The sequence below is a fragment of the Ruditapes philippinarum genome, unplaced genomic scaffold (genome assembly GCF_026571515.1).
Source record: "Ruditapes philippinarum isolate M1 unplaced genomic scaffold, ASM2657151v2 ctg4461_1_1_1_1, whole genome shotgun sequence".
Taxonomy (NCBI): Eukaryota; Metazoa; Mollusca; class Bivalvia; order Venerida; family Veneridae; genus Ruditapes; species Ruditapes philippinarum.
In genome coordinates, this window is record NW_026865910.1 from 1 (window position 1) to 22,230 (window position 22,230).

Below are 22,230 nucleotides of genomic sequence, written 5' to 3' on the forward strand. Positions count from 1 at the left end.
ATATTTAAAGTGATATCTGGACTTCTTGAGCAGGAAGACCTCGGGTGCCCTTCTGTGCATTATTTAGCGCACAAACAGGCACCTGAGTAGAACCAACGCTCGATAGCTTCCTAACATAAAATAATCCAAAGTCTCTGTCAGGATTCAAACCCACAGGTGAGAGGCAGGTGGTTGAAGTCAACCACCTGAACCACTGGGCAAAGCATGCCTCAATGAAATGTAATTAACATTTACTTTGAATCAAATATTTAACAGAAGTCTGGAAGTACATGTACATCCAAATTTTTTTGAAAACATTCGCAAACCAATGTTTTTTTCTGGTGGTATCTATAAATATCTATAGAAATCTATATTCAAAATAACCACAAAATTCAGCTATTTTTGTACAAAACCAGCCAATAAAGGGTCGCTATTCATGTATTTTCTTTACTTTCATTGTGACCAATTTATTCAATTTAAGCTACATGTATTTTGTAAATCACTATCTTCCAATTATTTTATTATCAGAACTGGCCTAGTAGTTTAAGAGAAAATGTGAACAAAAGTTAAAGAGACTCCACAAAAGGTTTTTACGGCATGATTGGACTGGAAATATTTTTTTTTTTTTGGTATTTGTATACCGTTTGATGTAGATCTAGACCAATAACTTGTGTGCCAATTCTCAGGTCATTACCACAACCCTTTTTCCATTACAATAATTTTGTGTGCAAAATGACCCAAATATGAAAATCATTGCAATGCTTTTGGCTCAAATCTGTCTAAGAATTGCACAGAATTGATATTCAATTTAATCCAGAGTATATTCCTTATTATCCTTTGCAGATTTTTCCATTTTAAGTGCTTCACTTGATCTATCAAAGAATATGAAATTTTATGTTTTTTGGCTTTTTGACCTTGGTGGAGTTCCTTTAACAAGAAAACAAAGGTTGACTATAACATATCACCTGAGTACTATTAAAAATGAAAATAATGTATGAACACTTTCTAAATCATAGTACATGACTAGCATACAGAACAGTATAAAATACATATCCAACATGAATTTTTACATTCAATTTCTGACATCTACAATTACAATATATTTTTTTTCCAAAACAAATTTGGTATAAGAGTAGCATAAAACTTACAAACAGTTAAAACATAAACAAAAATACATATTTATGTGACCATTGGCTACATCAACATATCCACTAGTAAATGCATGCCATTAGTAATCTATATATCACTTTCTGTGTAGGTTCAAACCATGTCAGGGGCAAGCCGATGTTTCCTTGTGTAAGAAACTTTATACACATTGCTCAGTACTGGTACAGATTCCAGAGTGTGCCTATAAACTAATAGCTTTTTTTCAAAATCGAACTTAAAAAAATAAATTCTGAATATACCGATCAATCAATGTCCCCTTCTAAAATGTAAATTCATCATTTATTACACTACGTTCTTTAACTGAAGTGAAATAAAACTGACAAAATAATGACTGACATTAACAAAATTAGGGTTAAGTTCAAACCAAAAACATTTATCCATAAAAGTTTGAAGGTCTTCACCGAGATTTCTAAAATAATCTAAATACTGATTTATGTAAAAAAAAGTTCACATCAAATACTGTTCTGTAATAAAACAAATAATAAAACAAATTGGTTGCTAAATTAAATCAAAGAAACAAACAAAGAGATTCTTACATAGATACCAAAACTTCTAGGATATAAATTTTTAGCTGAATACCCAAATACATACAAATATATACACATATATATACAGTTTACATACATTCTTCTGTAAAATACCACAAACAAAAAACATTTTTTTTGTAAATAGTGATTAATCTAATTTATTCTAATTATATTGTCAGGTGCCCTAATTTTGTCCCTGTACTAGATTCAACACTGTAACTGGGTATATCACAAAGTATCAACATAATCTAGCATCAAACATGATTACATTATTTCCATTATATTATTGGTAGTTAATTCATACACAATCTATGAAAGCACAGCTGCCATAATAAAAAAAAACAAAAACAACATTCTATATTACAGTCCAAAACAAGTTAACAAATCTTTTCATTTCAACAAGATTCTCCTTTTTATAAAATGTTAACAAAGATACATAAATTCAGTTATTAATGTTTGATATAAACAAACACATGTTGTAGCTGTTTCTATCAAGATTATTTGAAGGCCCATTATGCCCCAGAAATACTTGAATTTCTCAAAAACTTATTTCCGTGTACTTTAATTGTTTCCATTAGATTACTCATTCGCAAATTAATTGAATTGTTTCACATTTAATGCTACTTTCCTCAGGTAACAAAGCATCTGATATGCTCTTAAACCATGGTTTAAATGTTATGAAATTCATATTATTTAATTAACCCTTTATAAAGAAGTAAAAATTAAATTGTTTCTGAGGCATAATGTGTCTTTAACTCATAATGACTTGAGATTGTCTTGAAAAAAATAACAAAAAAATTTTTTCTTTCGAAAAAAAAGGTAAATAAAATTAACATCCAGTAAGTATATTTGGGAATGTCAACCGCTACTTTTTAACAGTCATTTGCTTTTTTATCACCTCTACATAATAGATATGTAGAGAAGTTTAGTTAGCAAACACATCTCCCATAGGTATCCAGATATTTTTCACCTGAATGGAATGATACAAGAATTCTTCACCTTGACCTTGTTCGCAGTCCTCCCAATCTCTCTCAATACTGTAAACAATATAAGATAGTTAGATAGAAATGTACACAGATATCAAAGTTTGGTATCAACTGTACAGGTTTCTATAAATAATTAACAGGCACCCATTGATAACTTATAGCAATCTATAATTTTTTTTTTTTGTTTTCTGGCTAATCAACACAATGCACATCATATGGCACCTAAACAGGACAGACTTTTGACAAACCACCTCACCTGCCTGAGTTACTTTAGCCAAATTCATCTTATTTTACATATAAGGTATCAATGCACTGTATAAATAAAGACAAAAACTGTCAGTATTCTGAGTAATTTCTGACTGCTGAAAGTAAAACAAGAGCTGGATAATGAAGAATTTCTTAAAATCAAAAGGGCCATAATTCTGTCAAAATCCATGTGACATTTGACTGATCATTTAATGAAGATAAGATTATTTACTCACCCATAATTTACCCAAGTACGTTTCACATTCTCAGCAGATATGTATTCAACGTATTTCGATCCCTCGGCACCACCGAAATACCACATAGACTGAATGTCCTGATGTTCCGCTAGAAACTTGGTGAGATGGTCCCTGTCTCCTGTGATAATGTTGACAACACCCCCTGGTAGATCAGATGTATCAAATATCTAAATAGGGAGAAAAAATACAAAAGAACTACAGTGACATTGATTTTCACGTTGTTTTTTTTTTTGTAAAATGACCTTTACACTATTACATACATTCATTTAAACTGTACAAAACATCACATAATCAACTTATGTAAACATATATTCAGTATAATTACTGAATTCAAAATTAATAGGTCAACTTATTGCAAATTAAGGACATGAAACGTGACAAGAAGGGTGACATGTCTATGTTCGTAACTCTCAGCGCCTGAAAGGGCAGATGGACCCTGATTAAGGCTAGAATACATCCATACACAGAAGCCTTATAAAGTCTACATGTACATGTAAATTATTCCCAACAATTTTTTTTTTGTCAAACCCATCACAAAAACAATGAGATTAATTTATAATAATGACATTGTCTGCCACCCATTGTTTTTTTAAAACACAGAACTAACTGCAAGAAACGTATGTTGGAAATAATGAAAAAACCTATATTTGATTCAAGTCTAACTATTTACTTAAACCCTATACTAATGACAGTAGTTACCTTTAGGCTGTTTATGTATCAAGTACTTCAGAACAAATTTTAGAATATTAGAAATATTTCATGTAATGACGTATATATAAACAAACCTGATAAAGATCGAGGGCAAGTAACGGATATTTCTCACTTGGTACAATCACCACTGTGTTACCTCGGATCACAGCTGGGGCAAATAACGACACAAAGGCAAGTAACGGGTACTGATCCGGACAGGCAATACCTATCACACCTACTGGCTCATGTATCTTTACTGTTGCTCCATATAATGTGGTTTCCTGAAAGTCATTCAATCTAAATACTAATTTCATCTTAAGGGACACAAAAACGCACATAAAAATCATAAATAAAATACAGCTTTAGATAAACAAACACTGCTTTACTGATGCCTTTTCATTTATAAAAGCAGTATATCAAAGACAAACAATTTATTGCTGAACTTTAAACATAAACAATCACTGGTTGGTGATCAAGTACAATTTGGTAAAGACTTTAAAATGAATATTTTTTATTTTCCATGTGTGTCTATTACAAGCACAGCCAGTTACTCTAAATTTGTTTTGATTATTTTTCTATTTTGTTTAATATGCACTGGTATATGAATGTTGCTTTCTCCATTATTAAAGAAGAAACTGTACATTTACACAATCTGTCATCCAAAATACAGCAAAGGCCCCAGATTATTCAGTAAATCCCAGATATTTGCTTTAAATTTTTCTGATTTGCATGTTTTTGTGCCAAATTTTTTTTTTAAACATTTTCATCAAATTAAACCTTATCCTACTTGCAACATGTGATTTCTACCTATGCATCCATTGCAGACCAAGATCAACCAGCACATCTGTGCCATTGTTTGATCATGGTCTGCACTGTTCCCTATTCAGTAAACATTTTCTCTTCAAAATTTCCCTTAAAAAGATAAATGGTTTTGTCTAAACTGAAAGACTGACAAATTTAGTACAGATACTTAATGTGTTAAGGGTTGAAAACATTAAAAAGATATAATACCTGTACTGAACCACCATATTTATCACAATAAGCTCCCCAATGGAATAACCTATTTATAGAAACATCAACTTCTCTCAGAGCTTCCTCTAGTGACTTTCCTGTCATTTCTTGTATTCTACCTGCAAACTCTTGTTTCCTGATCTCAAGATTCTCTGCCATGTAGTAAACAATCTGTGCCCGATTATGGGCCGCTCTCTTTCCCCACCTGCCATGTTAAAAAAAGACTGTGAAAGCCAAAAATCGCTCATCTGCATCATCAACTTAAATTTTCACTTAATTTAAATATCAATTCAGATGATCACATCACATCAAACATGTTTTAAATTGGTAAAACTTACTACTTTTGTACCAACAAAGTCAGTGATAGCTGGAAGTAATATTCAATAAACTTACTAAGATTTGGTTCTCATATAATGGCTTTTTATAAAATTTCAAGAACTTCATATTTCTTTTCATATCTGATATTTCACATAATTATGTAGTGGTTCGGTTAATTATGGACATAAAAATTCCAGAAACATCCTAAATCTGAACTTTTTGGCTTGTCCAATAAAAATTTCAAAAGTTAAACTGTAAATTGATCATAGTGAATGACTTATGTAGAGAACTATTGAAATCATAGTGACTGACATGGGACCAGCAGATTGATGATTATCAATTTTACATAAAATACAATTTATGTACATATAAATACCAACCCTGGAGCAGCACTATGAGCTGCCTCTACTGCATTTCTGATATCTTTCCTGTTACCTTCTCCAACATGACCTATAACTTTACCGTCGGGATTGGTGACAGGGCGTGAATACGGAGCATCTGGTCTCTTTTGTGCTCCACCATAATACATCTTATATGTGTGATCAATCCTACATATAAATATAGCTCCAGAAATTTTCTATGAAGAAAATGATAATTAATGAACCTTTTCTGAATGAAAATAAAATAGCGCAAAAACTACAAAGGGGAATCTTAATTCCTTAACAAAGAAAGATGGTCATTTTAAAATATTTTCTTCTCACTGCTGAAGTGGCAATTTTTTATGCAGCGGATCAAAACAATTCTACTATTTTTGTAACTTTCTTTCCAAGAATTATTCCTGTATTGTTCCATCATACTTATGTGATCATAAGTAAATGTTCAATATCAATGTTTTTTTGTTTTTTGTTTGATTGGCTTTTACGTCACACCGACACAGTATAGGTCAATTTGCGACGTTCAAGCTTTACTGGTGGAGGAAGACCTCAGGTGCCATTCCATGCATTATTTCAGGCACGAACGGGCACCTGAGTAGAACCACTGACGTTCCATAATATCGATGTTACATTTATAAATACGAGTCCTACAATTATGACTTCATTAATTAAGTATACAGATTATATTGTTGAACTTACTTCGGTATTTCTCCCTTGCCACATTCATTACCACCGACATTAGGCCTGCTACCTATGGTTGCACCAAATGTCTTCAAATCAAGTTCAACATTTGCAGGACGTGGACGTGACTCCCAAGCTGGCCTAACATATTCATACAATCCCTGTAATTATATTGAAATGCTATTTGATTTTCATCAAACATGTAGAAAAATAAATCATGAAGATTATACACACAAGGTTTAGAGATAGAAAATATCTTTATTTGTTGCAGCTTTTATTTGGTACTGTAAGGTCATATAGTAACTTTCAAGGTTTACTGGTGAAGGAAGACCTCAGGTGCCTTTCCCCACATTATTTCAGGCTTGAACAGTAAATTAGAATCACCAATGTTCTGTAAGATAACTGGATTATCCGATAGCTTCTTCACATTAATGAATTCAAAGTCCCTGGTTGGATACAAATCCACAGCAGTAAAAAGCAAGTAATTGGAAGTCACCTACCTAACTCTCTTGGAAACAGATGCCCCCCTTGATATGTTTTAGGTACAGGATTACATACATGCGATATTAAAAGAAACCCCGATATTTCAACCCTGATCCAATACAAATTTCTGATAAGAAATGCAGTCATTGAACTAAATATTTTTCAGTTATCTTATACGTTTAGAAACAAGTAAAGAGGTTCTAAATGTTTTTAATATATCAGATATGATATACAGAATGTTGAAAGTATGTATTGAGAATTACAGAATGTTATATCACACCTCTTTCCCTCCATCTCTACCATATCCACTCTGTTTATATCCACCAAAACCTGCTGCGGCATCAAACATGTTGTGTGAGTTAATCCACATTGTACCTGTCTATATAAAATATTCATCAATAGTACATATGTACATAAAATGTATCAAAGAGAACTATTCAACGCTTTGTCACAATTTTACAGTATATAAACAAGTCTATTTCCTGTTATTGCAAGAAAAGTTCAAGTTGAAATATATAGGCTACCAAGAAGGGTACAGAGATAGGAAGTAGCATGTGCTTGTAATCACAAGACGGGGTACACATTGAATTGTATAGGCTAACAAGACAGGGTACAGTGATTTCGTTTATACCGTATTAGTGCTCGCCAATTTTTTTAAGCCAATCACCGACGAGGATTTTTCAAATTTTTAGGTTTCAAATCTTAATAGAACAGATTTTATATAAACTGTACGTTTTATATTATAAAACGCAAGTGGGCGGAGCTAAGTTTCGAAGAGCTCTAAAGTGAAATATACGCATGTGCAGAGATCTTGAGGTTTACTCCTACTAATCAATATTTATGCATCATGTTTTTTTTCCGTACACGCACATGTATATCGTCACTACGGCATAGAATTAAAAAAAGAGGTTCATTGAAATGAAAACAGGCAAAATAACAATAAAAATGTTTTATTACTTACGGAACCAGTATCATTTTATAATTTCCAAATAAAAAGTTCACTTATTCTAACAAAGTATGTATGTATTATTTCTTACTTTTTATGTAAATATTACAGCCCGTGCCGCTGCAAAACCGAAAGTAGGGTGTATTTATTAATTTTACAAAAATATGTCGAGGTGACAGGCGAGGCAAGACATGTCGACTTTTTGTAGCTCATTGTGAAGTTGCATTACATGAAAATCGGGCACATGACAAATCAGCACATAAATAAAACATTCTAGTGTTCCGTGGTATACATTTTTTCTACGTGTCATACCTCCTTTCCTTATTACAATGAATTTTTACTGCATTGTTATCCATCGCTGGTTTGTTTTTAGCAGAGAATGGCCTGTGTATGTTCAAAGAGGGTACCGTGCAAAGAGGGTACCGATATGGATAATACACCGTGATATTGTCTGATTTACCTAGACAGAATGCGGGAATAAGCTATGCAAAACACGTGACCCGAAAATGTGTACCGCTACCTCTTCCAAATATGGTTATACACATTTAGGCTATCGTGTGACGTCACGCAGTGTGCTGGGCGGAAAAAAATGGGCGGAGCACTAAGCCGGTTAGAGTGCATATTGGATGTTCTTCGTAAATAAGAAAGCTACAGTCGCTTCGCAAGCTCCACTCCTTTTTAGCTTTCTTATTTACGAAGAACACCCAATATGCACTCTAACCTATACTAAGTGGTTTTTTCTGCGGTGACTTTATTTCTGTGTTTTCTGCGGTCAGTTTCAGCACCGCAGAAATAAAAACCGCAGAATATTTCTCCATGTTTTTAACGATATGTGTCCTACATTATGACCTGTTGCCTCTTAAATAATAACAACTAACGGATTATAACGGTTAGCAGGTCATCGAGTTATATAAAATTGCTTTCCTCTAAGTTTGTAATATGTGCCTGTAAGGATGTACATATTGTAGATTATGCCAATTTATGAATAAAGATATTTAAACATCATAGTGTTTGCCTGTACGCTAAAAGGTTTGTTTACCACTAAATCATTAAAACCATTTTAACCCTTATACTGCTAAATAATCGTCGTATACATTAATTGTTGTCTGATTTAGGACAAAACTCAATTTTATTAAATTAAAAATACTACCAGGGAATATTTTTCACACGTCATTTCACACTAATCAAAAGATGCATACTGCCTATTGTTGCGCATTATATTTGTTTGCAAGCAAACAATATAATTGTTTGTAATTACTATGTAGTTTTGCTATGACAACGATAAACACAATTTTAATGCGAATGTGTACATGCAAATACTAGAACTGCCACTATTGTGGCGTGAATACCCCCGCATACCACTTTGTCAGAATCAACAGTGGCCATTTAGAGCTCAAGGACAACCTCCCTGCCAAATTTGAGGTTACTAAGCCAGTGCATTGCTAAGTTATGTATTCTCCATGCTTCAAATGTGAAAATGTCACTGCGGACAGGTATTCTTAAGCATTTGAGTAGACAAGCTTATTATAGTAAAAATCCCTTTGACCCAGTGACCTCAAAATCAATAGGGGTCATCTACTAATCATGAATTACCTCCATGCAAAATATGAAAACTGTGGGTCAAAGGAATCTCAAGTTTTTGGGCGGATATGTTTTTTTAATCAAGGCCCTGTGACTTTTAACCTTTGACCCAGTGACCTCAAAGTCAAAAGGGGTCATCTACTAATCATGACTAACCTCCATGCCAAATATGAAGACTGTGGGTCAAAGAAATCGCAAGTTATTGGGCAGACAAGTTTTTCTAGTCAAGGACCCTGTGACCATGACCTTTGACCTCAAAATCAATAGGGGTCATTTAATCATCATGACTTACCTCCATGCAAAATATGAAGACTGTGTGTCAAAAGAATCTCAAGTTATTGGGCAGACAAGCTTTTAAAAGTCAAGGCCCCTGTGACCTTGACCTTTGACCCAGTGACCTCAAAATCAATAGGGGTCATCTACTTATCATGACTGCCCTCCATGCCAAATATGAGGACTGTGGGCCAAAGGAATCTCAAGTTATTGGGCGGACAACGAAAAACTGCCGGACGGCCGGACGGGGAGACGTCCGGACGGACAAGCTGATTCAACTTCGTTGTGCGGGAGTATAAAAATAGGTAGAGAAATGTGACTAAGACTTTGATAAGATGAGCCGAAGAATTTAAATCATGTTTTGTCCAAAGAATGTGCTGCAGAAATAAAGTCCGCAGAAATAAAAACATGCCAAAATTTGGAAAAATCGCAGAATTTGGAGCCCGTAGAACCACTTATATGGTATATTGTGGTCTTTTCATCCCTCTATTTGCATCAGTTGATCACCACTACAGTGACTCATATTTCTTTGTTTTTCTGTTTTTGTTTTGGTATTTTTTTACAGTGATTTCATCATATATTTGGTCATATCTTGGTGGTAGATCCACCTAACTGACTTTCCTGGATAACTACCCAGTAATATCAATTTCTACCCAAGTGACCTTTTTTAAATCTGAAAAAGTCTTTATATTTGGCATGGAGGTTAGTCATGATTAGTAGATGACCCCTATTGATTTTGAGGTCACTGGGTCAAAGGTCAAGGTTACAGGGACCTTGATTAAAAAAAGCTTGTCCGCCCAATAACTTGAGATTTCTTTGACCCACAGTCTTTATATTTGGCATGGAGGTTAGTCAAGATTCGTAGATGACCCCCTATTGATTTTGAGGTCACTGGGTCTAAGGTCAAGGTCACAGGGGCCTTGATTTAAAAAAGCTTGTCCGCCCAATAACTTTAGATTCCTTTGACCCACAGTCTTCATATTTGGCATGGAGGTTAGTCATGATTAGTAGATGACACATATTGATTTTGATGTTACTGGGTCAAAGGTCAAGGTCATAGAGAGACAAATGACCATTAGACTCATGTCTGAAATAAAATATCACATTGAAATTACATTCAAGGATCGAACCAGCCACCCCTGGAGTACTTATACGATGTTCTCCCTATTAAGCCAAGCAGGGGGACTTGTGATGTTTTTAATTATAAAATAATACAGTATAGCTACAATAGCTTACTTTAATACTGATAGCCACTTCCATGGCAAGTGAGATATTTTCTGTCCACACACTACCACCCAGACCATACATAGAGTTGTTTGCTAGTGTGATAGCTTCTTTTGCTGTTCTAAATGGTAATACTACCAATACTGGACCAAATATCTGCAAAAAAAATCAATTTGCAATCTTCTTTACATGGAAATGATTCTATGAAAATGTTTGAAGACAATTCTAACAATAGCTAAAACACCAGAAATCGGGTATAATGTTCTTTAATTTGTATTATTCTTAATATGAAACATATGTAATGCAAAAATGAAATAGGTTCATAATTTATTTTTTCATTTTCTATCACTAAACCAACAATAGATTAACATAAAATGAATTCTCAGAATACTTGGTATGTTCATGTGTGCTAAAAAAGAAATGACATATTAAAAGACATGAGGCATGCTTTATGTTTGTTTATACAGTAGCAAGAGTAAAATTGTACACCAGTCTAGATGTTTACCTCTTCTGCTACAACTCTAGAAACAGTCTGAACATTTGTTATTAGCGTTGGTGGATAAAAACATCCTCTGACTGGAATACATGCTGATGCTTGGTAAACCTGAAATGAATTTGATCTTATTAAGACCTGGTGTTGCGTGATAATCACAAAAGATATATGAGTCAAAGACCTGAAGTCTAATCATTTTTTGGCAAGTTCTACTGTACATAAAAGTGTCTTCAGACAGACAGGTAGACAACTTAAACACAACTCAGTTCATGAATTACTTAGAGAAATATGAAGATAAAACATATGCACTACCTCTGCCCCTTCTCTACGAGCATCTTCTACATATTCATCTATTGATTTCTTCTGTGAGTCATCCACTATGGCACCCATATCAACTGTTTTATCAAGACTGTCTCCTACTCTAAAGTGGGTCAGTCTAGTTTTCAGTTTTCCTACCAGTCTACCATACACTGACTCCTGTACTAGAAGCCTTGACCCGGCACTGCATACCTAGAACAGTGTACAAATTAAGTTAAATCTTATAAATGATTACCTTTTATCAATTCAAATTATTCTTTATACCGGCACAAGTATCAGGAGATCACAAAATAAAAAATTTCAAAAATTAAAATCATCTGGTTTAGCAAAAAACTACTTCTTGGAAGACGAATATAAATGTGGCTTTTTACATTTTACTAACATCTAAAAATATTTTGTTCTCTTGACAGTTAGGTGGCCACCTACATGAATTTACTTTAGGCAGTGCAGACAGATGTTTGGGGGAGTAAAAGCATTGGAGACAAAACTGGCTAAAGAACTACAAGTACAATAAATATATAAAGGGAGATAATTAAATTTAATACAGTTGTGTGGAATCAGATTAAGATACAAGTGTAAATTATTATAGAAATGAGAGAATTAATACACACATAAAATCAATATGCCAGACCAATTACGGCACGGCAACTTGCAGAACAGTCGTGAAAGTTTAGCCACTACAAATCCAACATTACAATGATGGTTTCAGTACAGCTTTATATACTGTCACAAACTGCACTACACATTGTGACTGGCTCAACATTCACATATATAGTTTGTCCTCTGTTATTAGAGATATGCTTTGACAACTGTTCTGCTTGGTGTTGTGCCATAATAGGTCTGGCATATCAATCTGGTGTTATGTGTGTATTAATATAATGTATTATAATTAAAGTTTGAACTAAAGATAAGTAATACCTGTCCCTGATTAAACCAGATCGCATCAACCAGACCTTCCACTGTACTGTCTAGATCAGCCGAGTCAAATACTATAACAGCTGATTTACCACCAAGTTCTAGTGACAACTTCTTACCAGTGCCTGCTATCAATCTCCTCAATGTCTGACCCACCTAACATAGCAAATGAAAACATCAATATCATTTTCATCAGATTATTCTTTAAAATAAAGCCAAAGAAAGTAGAAATGAATTGCCCTTACCATGCAAAACTAATATGATAGATTGGTCTTGCATTGAAATGGTAATAACACACTAGAAGTATGAAAATAAAACTTCTGAGTTGTTATCAGTATAGAGTCTGGTCAAACAGTATTGATAAGTGGGTGTTTGTAGTTTACCCTCCCCAGCAAAAAGCCATATTGAATAGTACTATACTAGAGCACAGTTCAGCCATCACACAGATCCTAGGCAAGCTGTCAAGCAGTTAACCGATACTGGATGCCTTTGCTTTCGAAAGGCACTGTCAATTACTTCTGTACATGACAGAGCAGAGGTACAGTGTGAATGACCGTAAGGATTTCATGATCAAACACAATGAAAGCACTGACATAAGCCTTTAGGCCTATATCCTACGTGATAATACTCGAATAAATTTGCACCGAGTTCAAATGAACTCAAAATGGCGACCAAAGGAAGTAATACATACTATGTTAAAAGCATCTATTCAGTAATTATATTAAAGTACGATAAATATCTGGCTTGATTTTTGTCCATAAACAAACTTTCCCCTATCCGGACTGATCTGGATTGATCAGTATTATAAATGTACATCAATAGTTACAACTGTTATACTGAATTTATAGAGAAATAAATAACAAACAATACCCCGGTTGAGCCTGTGAAAGCCACTTTGTCCACGTCATCATGAGAAGCCAGCATACTGCCCATCTGTCCACTTCCTGTGATCACGTTAAACACACCAGGTGGCAGGCCAGCCTCCGAACAGATCTCAGCCAGTAGCAAGGCAGAGAGTCGCGTGTAGGTTGCTGGTTTCAGAGTTATTGTATTGCCCATGGCCAATGCAGGGCACACCTTCCATGTAAGCAACATAAGTGGGAAATTCCACGGTACAATGGCTCCAATAACACCTTGATATAAAAAAAGTAAGTATTCAATTTATGTTTAGCAGACAACTTTTGTAACAATACATACAAAGTTACACAATGGCGAAATACCTGAATGTTGCTCTTTAGCAATAAGTACAGTTATAGTGAATTAGTATTTTGTATGGAAGTTAGAATACTACTTTGCTTACATTTTGCTACTTTTATTACAAATTATTTCACATCGCTATTTTCAGGTTACAAGCATCTAACATTCTCTAAAACTATTATTTACACATAATAAAATTCAAAATTGACCTTTCTAAAGAAGTAAAAATAGGCATAATAAGTAAAAGCAAAGATGTCCATGTTGAGTAGAACAACAGACTTTCCATAACTAGACCATAAGCTAGCAGGACAGATTTTCCAATGGAAGAAGAATGTCATGTCAAAGTAATTGACACTGAGTGCCACCATTACATATACAGTATAGCAAAATTAACATGCACTACATTCAATATTTTGATCTGCCTGGGACAGAAAGCCAGTGCATTACAAAAATTGGGATAATAATGTCACTTTCTTGTGCTGTTACATTGGAACAAAACAATTATAAATTTTTTTAGACCAGTCATTCCATACCAATAGATTGCCAACCCCTCATCTCAGATTCCATTAGTTGTGCCCATCCAGCATGGTGGTACCAGTGTCGCACTACAGTTGGAATATCAGCATCACGGCTTTCACGGAAAGGTTTACCATTGTCCATAGATTCAACAACCGTTATCAGACGCTGATGCTTCTGAATATGTCTAGCCACACTGAAATTCATTAAATCCACTCATGCTAAAGTCTGCTATTGTTCTCATGCTAAAGTCTACTTTCATTCTTATGCTAAAGTCAGCTTTCGTTTTTATGTTAAGTCTGCTTTTGTTCTTATGCTAGTCTTTTCCATTCTTATGCTAAAGTCAACTTTCGTTCTTATGTTAAAGTCAGCATTTGTTCTTATGCTAAAGTCAGGCTTTTGTCCTTATGTTAAAGTCAGCTTTTATTCTTATGCTAAAGTCAGTTTTTGTTCTTATGCTAAAGTCAGCATTTGTTCTTATGTTAAAGTCAGCTTTTGTTCTTATGCTAGTCAGCTTTTATTCTTATGCTAAAGTCAGTTTTTGTTCTTATGCTAAAGTTAACATTTGTTCTTATGCTAAAGTCAAGTTTTGTTTCATCTTTATTTGTTAAAGTTGACCATGATATGAAATGTGCATACACATTACATAAATCAGATTCATTGACCTGACTCAAATTAAGAGCACATAAAATATACAATATAGTATGCATTAGTGACAAAAAAATATTTTATAACACTATTCATTCTCCATAATAATCTATAACAGCTACCTGTACATGTATCGAGCTCGGACATGAGGTGGTGTTTTACTCCACGACTCATAAGCTTTCCTCGATGACTTCACGGCCAGATCTACATCCTCTTTAGTGCCCTGTAAAGTGGAAGCTAAAGTCTGACCTGAAATAAACATAAAATAAACAAATTTCATCATACCAAATTCCATCTTCTACAACACTGAATTTATGGTTAAATGCAGACATATTATTATGTATTTCTCATCAACATTCAATGAATTGTGTTGTTATTATCAAAGGCAAACTTATTAAAATTGTAATTATCAGAAATAAACTTTGTTTTGTCAACATTTTATACAATAGATTAAAAGATTGGGAGGGGGGAACAGTAAAATATAGCTGGTCTTAGAATAATCCAAGTCAAAAGATGGACGCAGCTTTGTCATAACCCAAAACAAGAGTTATTACAGAGTAAAAACTTAACTTCAACTAAAAATAAATTAAAAATTTATGAACATACCAGTAGCTGGGTTTTTTGTTTGATATGTTTTCCTGCCTTCTGGTTTTACCCATTTTCCATCAATAAAATGTCCAAAACTCCTCTCATGATCATCTAGCCACGCCTTAAATATAAATAAAACACACCCATTTCATATAGATTCATATTATGAATAATGAAGGAGCTGTAAACTTTGTTAGCTATAGTACATGTATCTTAAATTGCTCAGTCTATGAACAGAAACAAACAACAATATTAACTTATCCAAGCATCGCAATGCAATGAGTAAAGTCTGTGCTTTTAACCCAAAAGAAATGTATTACATTAGGATAGAAAAGTATGAAGAAGCCTAATATTAAAGCTGATGTTAAGTTCAACAATTTGTGGTCTTTTAAACTGATAGTCAGAGAGTTATACCTTTGAAAAAATTCTGATATGGTCTGATAAAATTTGTGACAAGTATACAATATAAAATTGGCAAACATATTGTTTGCAAAAATTTCATTTACTTGCATTTAATACTTTACATTGAGATAACTTTTATCAACTTATATCACAATAATACTATAAAGCCAACAATTTAACTGGTTTTCCTATTTGTCAAAAGAAATTAATTAAAATATCCAACGAGATGAAATGCAAATTAAGGTACCTGACACTGAATTAATGCCTTGTAAATCAACTATCTTTAAATATGTCCATAAATAAATAAACTTACAAATTAAACTAAGAAACAGTAGACAATCAAAATGTAAGCTTAGAAAATTTTCAAAGAAATTGCATCACTTTGAAGATATATTATGCTCATCTTTGGGTAAAATTCTTTTATTACAGAAATGTTTTGAAATCAAGGTATGTCTACAGTAATACCTGTGTCTCATGACAGGTGAGTCAAAAATGTGACCACTACAGTGTTAACAAGGATTATCCATATTTGAGTAGTGCGACCTAGTTTTTTACCCAGGTGACACATATTCAAACTTGACCTAGAAATCATCAAAACAAACTTTCAGACCAATTTCCAGGATACTTGGATCAAAACAGTAGCAACTAGAGTGTTAACAAGATTTTTCTATTTTTAGCTCCGGTGACCTAGTTTCACATGCGATTTCGAACTCATCCAAGCAATTACCTAGACAAGCATCCTGACCAAGTTTGATTTGTTTGTTTTGTTTTGGGTTTTACGTCACATCAACACAGTATAGGTCATATCGCGACGTTCCAGCTTTACTGGTGGAGGAAGACCTCAGGTGCCCTTCCGTGCATTATTTCAGGCACGAACGGGCACCTGAGTAGAACCACCGACGTTCCGTAAGCTAGCTGGATAGCTTCCTCACATGAAAGAATCCAAAGTCCCTGTCGGGATTCGAACCCACAGCGGTGAGGGGCAAGTGGTTTGAAGTCAACGACCTTAACCACTCGGCCACGGACGCCCCACCAAGTTTGATGATAATTGAGTCGAAAATGTGACCACTAGAATGTTAACAAGATTTTTCCATATTTGGGCGGTGTGACCTAGTTTTTCATCCAAGATGACCCATGTTCGATCTTGACTTAGAAATCATCAAAACAAACTTTCAGACCAATTAACAGAATATTTGGATCACAACAGTAGCCACTAGAGTGTTAACAAGATTTTTCTATTTTTAGCTCCTGTGACCTAGTTTTTCATCCGAGATGTCCCATGTTCGATTAATTCCCAGCAATGACCTAGACAAGTTTCCTGACCAAGTTTGATGACAATTGAGTCAAAATTGTGACCACTAGAGTGTTAACAAGGTTTTTCTATTTTTAGCTCGGTGACCTACTTTTTCATCCGAGATGACCCATGTTTGAACTCATCTGAGCTATCACCTAGACAAGCATCTTGATCAAGTTTGATGATGATTGATGCAAAAATGTGACCGCTAGAGTGTTAACAAGGTTTTTCTATTTTTAGCTCCGGTGACCTACTTTTTCATCCGAGATGACCCATGTTCAAACTCATCTGAGCTATCACCTAGACAAACATCTTGACCAAGTTTGATGATGACTGATGCAAAAATGTGACCGCTAAAGTGTTAACAAGGTTTTTCTATTTTTAGCTCCTGTGACCTACTTTTTCATCCGAGATGACCCATGTTCGAACTCATCCAAGCTATCAACAAGATAAGCATCCTGACCAAGTTTGATGATGATTGATGCAAAAATGTGACCGCTAGAGTGTTAACAAGGTTTTTCTATTTATAGCTCCGGTGACCTAGTTTTTCATCCGAGATGACCCATATTCGAACTCATCCGAGCTATTATCTAAACAAGCATCCTGACAAAGTTTGATGATGATTGGGTAAAAAATGTGACCACTAGAGTGTTCACAAGGTTTTTCTATTTTTAGCTCCTGTGACCTAGTTTTTCATCAGAGATGACCCATGTTCGAACTCATCCAAGCAATTGACTAGACAAGCAATCTGACCAAGTTTGATAAAGTTCGAACTCATCTGAGGTATTATCTAAACAAGCATCCTGACCAAGTTTGATGATGATTGAGGCAAAAATGCGACCGCTAGAGTGTTCACAAGCAATTGTGGACATACTACGGACGGACGACGGACATTCACCGATCCTAAAAGCTCACCCTGAGCAAGCTCAGGTGAGCTAAAAAAATGCAAGGTTTTTAATGACCCTTTGTATTTATTCTGTGTTTACCTGTAGTGTGTAGAGTTCAAAACATAACAAATTATTTTCATTTAAAAATGTTTCTATTGCATTTAAAAACAGACTGTATAACAATTATCAGTGTTTTCCAATGTCAAACTTGAGTAAAATAATCTTTTACTGATAATAGCTGTAAACACAAGACAGAAAAAAAAGATTAACTAGTAAAATTCTTCATATTTATTAAACAATGTATAAACCTATTACAGAAATACACATTGCTACAGCAGACTTACAATTTATGTAACAGTTTTCCAAATGTATCATTTAGGAACAAAATGTCATATGTAAACAATCTTTCACCTCTGATATTTCAAATATCAAACGTACTTATCAACAGTACTACTATTACACTGGCCAACTAGTTTACGATTTCTTAAGGAGCTGACACCCTTATCAGAAAGTCAATAAACTTTTATTTGCAAATAACATTTGATCATAATATGCCTTTGGTTATCATCGTTTACCTGTTACAATTTTAGAATGGTAACATTTTACATGTAAACATATCATTTGAGTGAGCCAGCCAGTTTTATGTTCATAATTCAATCATACAAAACCATTAAGTAAAATATATATGTCTGATTATTTGCTCAATGACATGATCTGTTGTTGTGAATCGTTATGTGCTACATGTGTGGGTCTGACATTGTGCTTTATGATGTGGGTCTGACATTGTGCTACATATGTGGGTCTGACATTGTGCTACATGATGTGGGTCTGATATTGTGCTACATGATGTGGGTCTGACATTGTGCTACATGATGTGGGTCTGACATTGTGCTACATATGTGGGTCTGACATTGTGCTACATGATGTGGGTCTGACATTGTGCTACATGATATTGGTCTGACATTGTGCTACATGATGTGGGTCTGACATTGTGCTACATGATGTGGGTCTGACATTGTGCTAACATGATATTGGTCTGACATTGTGCTACATGATGTGGGTCTGACATTGTGCTACATGATGTGGGTCTGACATTGTGCTACATGATGTGGGTCTGCGTTGTGCTATATGATGTGGGTCTGACATTGTGCTACATGATGTGGGTCTGATATTGTGCTACATGATGTGGGTCTGACATTGTGCTTTATGATGTGGGTCTGACATTGTGCTACATGATGTGGGTCTGACATTGTGCTACATGATATTGGTCTGACATTGTGCTACATGATGTGGGTCTGACATTGTGCTACATGATGTGGGTCTGACATTGTGCTACATGATGTGGGTCTGCGTTGTGCTATATGATGTGGGTCTGACATTGTGCTACATGATGTGGGTCTGACATTGTGCTACATGATGTGGGTCTGCGTTGTGCTATATGAATGTGGGTCTGACATTGTGCTACATGATGTGGGTCTGACATTGTGCTACATGATGTGGGTCTGACATTGTGCTACATGATGTGGGTCTGATATTGTGCTACATGATGTGGGTCTGACATTGTGCTACATGATGTGGGTCTGACATTGTGCTACATGATGTGGGTCTGATATTGTGCTTTATGATGTAGGTCTGACATTGTGCTACATGATGTGGGTCTGATATTGTGCTTTATGATGTAGGTCTGACATTGTGCTACATAATGTGAGTCCAGGGCATTTTTTGTCAACATTGTGAAGGGGCCTGGACCTGTTCATTTTGTGAAAAAAGCGCGATATGTCATAAAATTGTGAAAAAAAAAATGACATATTACTTGGCATTTTGCAACATTTTGAAACTGGAAATGGTTGATTATTATTTCTGACCTGTCTTAAATCTGCTTCAAGTCAGTACATTAACCTGGTCAACATGCCCAAAAACCATTTAACTTGATTAAAACTATTTCTGTGTTATTGCAATTGGCGTAAATCAAGTTTTACTGGAAGGTAAACAAAGTATTTCGAGGACAAAGTCCCAATATTTTGTGAAATCTCTTTTGAAATTGTGATATTTTTTTTCTGCCGCTTTGTGACATTATGCTGTATGATGTGGTTCTGACATTATGCTGTATGATGTGGTTCTGACATTATGCTGTATGATGTGGTTCTGACATTATGCTGTATGATGTGGGTCTGACATTATGCTGTATGATGTGGTTCTGACATTATGCTGTATGATGTGGGTCTGACATTATGCTGCATGATGTGGGTCTGACATTATGCTGTACGATGTTGTTCTGACATTGTATACAGCTGCAGCAAGGGTTGGTTTTTAAACATATTTGTTTAAGCGACATAGAATTACTTTTTAAAAATTGTCACTTTGTCTAATACTTACCTCAGTTATCGGTTGTTGAGCTTCCTATAAACCAGTTTTTAGCTAAAAACCGACCATACCTATTTAAACGGATAAACGTGACACCCCTTATATGATGAACTAAAGAAACCCTTATATTTACTTCTGGTTTAGATGTCTGGCCTGGGGTCTATTCCAGGATATAGCCATATTTTGTGTATAGGAATACAGACTCTTAGGGTTATGAAAGTCGCACCCCTCCTTGATCCAAACTTGTATACAACATGGCAAAATTTATTTTGCAAACCCTTAGTAACATCAAATTATTCTAGAATATTATTATAGTGGAACCCCATTGTATCGTGCTATTCATTGTATCGATATATTTACAAATCTTTCGATTTTTTTGCAAAATGCAGTAGCTACTGATTGCTAACATTTACAAAAGTGTCACGAAAATCTTTCGCATTTGTTTTGTGCCGTAAAAATGGTCAAAAAACAGGTTTCCAGTACCGTCAGACTTTGTAGATAATAAATGGATTTATAAATAGTGTGTTCTTATTAAAAACACATTTACTGTCTGTTGAAAGTTCCTAAATTTATGCTGACATTTTAAAACAGACATCTTTTATTCTAATTGACTGAAAAATGTAGCATAAAGATGGGTCAGACTTCCAAAACTTTGACTTAATGAGCGATTCTCACAATGCATCGATAAAATGGCGTGACCTAATTCTTCAACCTGTTTGACATATCTGTAAATAATCGTATATTCCAAAGCTAAAAACTATAAATCAGTGATGTTTGCCATGTAATATTTATGTCTAAAGAATCAAAATAAATGATACAAAATAAAGATTCATGGAAATTTAATGTTTTTAACTGCAGTTGTGATTTATGGGTTAATAGATCGATACAACGGGGTTCCAGGCTACAACACTGAGTGCATGTCTTGGACATAAATCAGCTGTAAATTTGTTTTCAACTTGTTTGACAATTTTAAAAAACTCTAAAATATCACAATTTCATAAACAAGAACATACTGTATTCTTTGATGTGCAAAACCATTGAATTATTCCCACTTTAAATTATCATTTGCAAAACATCTTTAAAATGGGCAAACATTTATGGAGCGAATCGTGAGTAGGACGAATCATCAATCCAGGGCGATGCTAATTACCATTTGCTTACTTTGTTTCCAGTCGTGACAACCAGTAAATTATGATAAATACCTGTGCAACATTATCTGCTTCTGGTGCTGGTCCGTAACTTAGTGTTTTGAATACTTCTTTAATGGAATTCGGTTCCGATGATTTTGGTGCAGTGGAAGCCATCTTTAGAGGTCAAGACTAAAACCTTTACGTATTCATCCCGGATGGCTAGCATTAAAGTGAATTGGTGGTCTATGTAATACCAAAAATAATTATGTTAATAGTATTTAGAATCATATGTGACAACAATCCACAAAATGATTATATATGAAAATTGTTGGTGAATATAAGATAATTATTGCTTAAATATACTGTACAGTGCAGTAAATATTTGTTTAAGAACAAAATATAATAACCATAAAAATGTTCAGTATAAATCACTAAAAATTCTATCAACATATTTTTCGCAAGGAATATTTATATTTATATCCAAATGATATTTTCGCAAGGAATATTTATATTTATATCCAAATGATACAACTTATTTTATCAATATTTGAATTACTTATGGAAAATGTGCCCAATCCACTTTAAATTTTGACCCGTTGAAATTTACTGTATATGGGTAATTTTTCAATGTGCCAACATTTCAACGTAAATTTAATCAAATTGGGATCTTCTTTAACTGTGTGTATAATTTGGGAAGAGGTAAAAAGCTTCCAGGTATAAAACATATTTTATGAT

The 22,230-nt window shown here is 34.3% G+C and overlaps 1 protein-coding gene across 1 annotated transcript; it reads right to left on the minus strand.

Annotated features, from left to right (window-relative positions):
• Positions 1-885: 885 nt before the first annotated feature.
• LOC132730707 (aldehyde dehydrogenase family 16 member A1-like) lies at positions 886-21,723 on the minus strand. The gene is made up of 16 exons (XM_060716685.1): positions 21,568-21,723; positions 15,437-15,539; positions 14,953-15,079; positions 14,200-14,378; positions 13,340-13,602; positions 12,473-12,625; positions 11,549-11,746; positions 11,249-11,347; positions 10,756-10,899; positions 7,000-7,098; positions 6,255-6,397; positions 5,562-5,729; positions 4,864-5,068; positions 3,948-4,133; positions 3,142-3,329; positions 886-2,710 (listed from the first exon to the last, which is right to left on the minus strand). The coding sequence occupies exons 1-16, from the start codon at positions 21,667-21,669 to the stop codon at positions 2,599-2,601; spliced, it is 2,469 nt and encodes an 822-aa protein (XP_060572668.1). The 5' UTR covers positions 21,670-21,723; the 3' UTR covers positions 886-2,598.
• Between the last annotated feature and the right edge of the window lie 507 nt (positions 21,724-22,230).

Coding starts and splice junctions, on each gene's coding strand:
- LOC132730707 (XM_060716685.1), bottom strand. CDS start 21,669: ATGGCTTCCACTGCACCAAAATCATCGGAACCGAATTCCATTAAAGAA. Junction 14,379..14,952: donor CGAGCTCGATACATGTACAG/GTAGCTGTTATA, acceptor AATGAATTTCAG/TGTGGCTAGACATATTCAGA. Junction 10,900..11,248: donor CTAGAGTTGTAGCAGAAGAG/GTAAACATCTAG, acceptor TTTTTTTTGCAG/ATATTTGGTCCAGTATTGGT.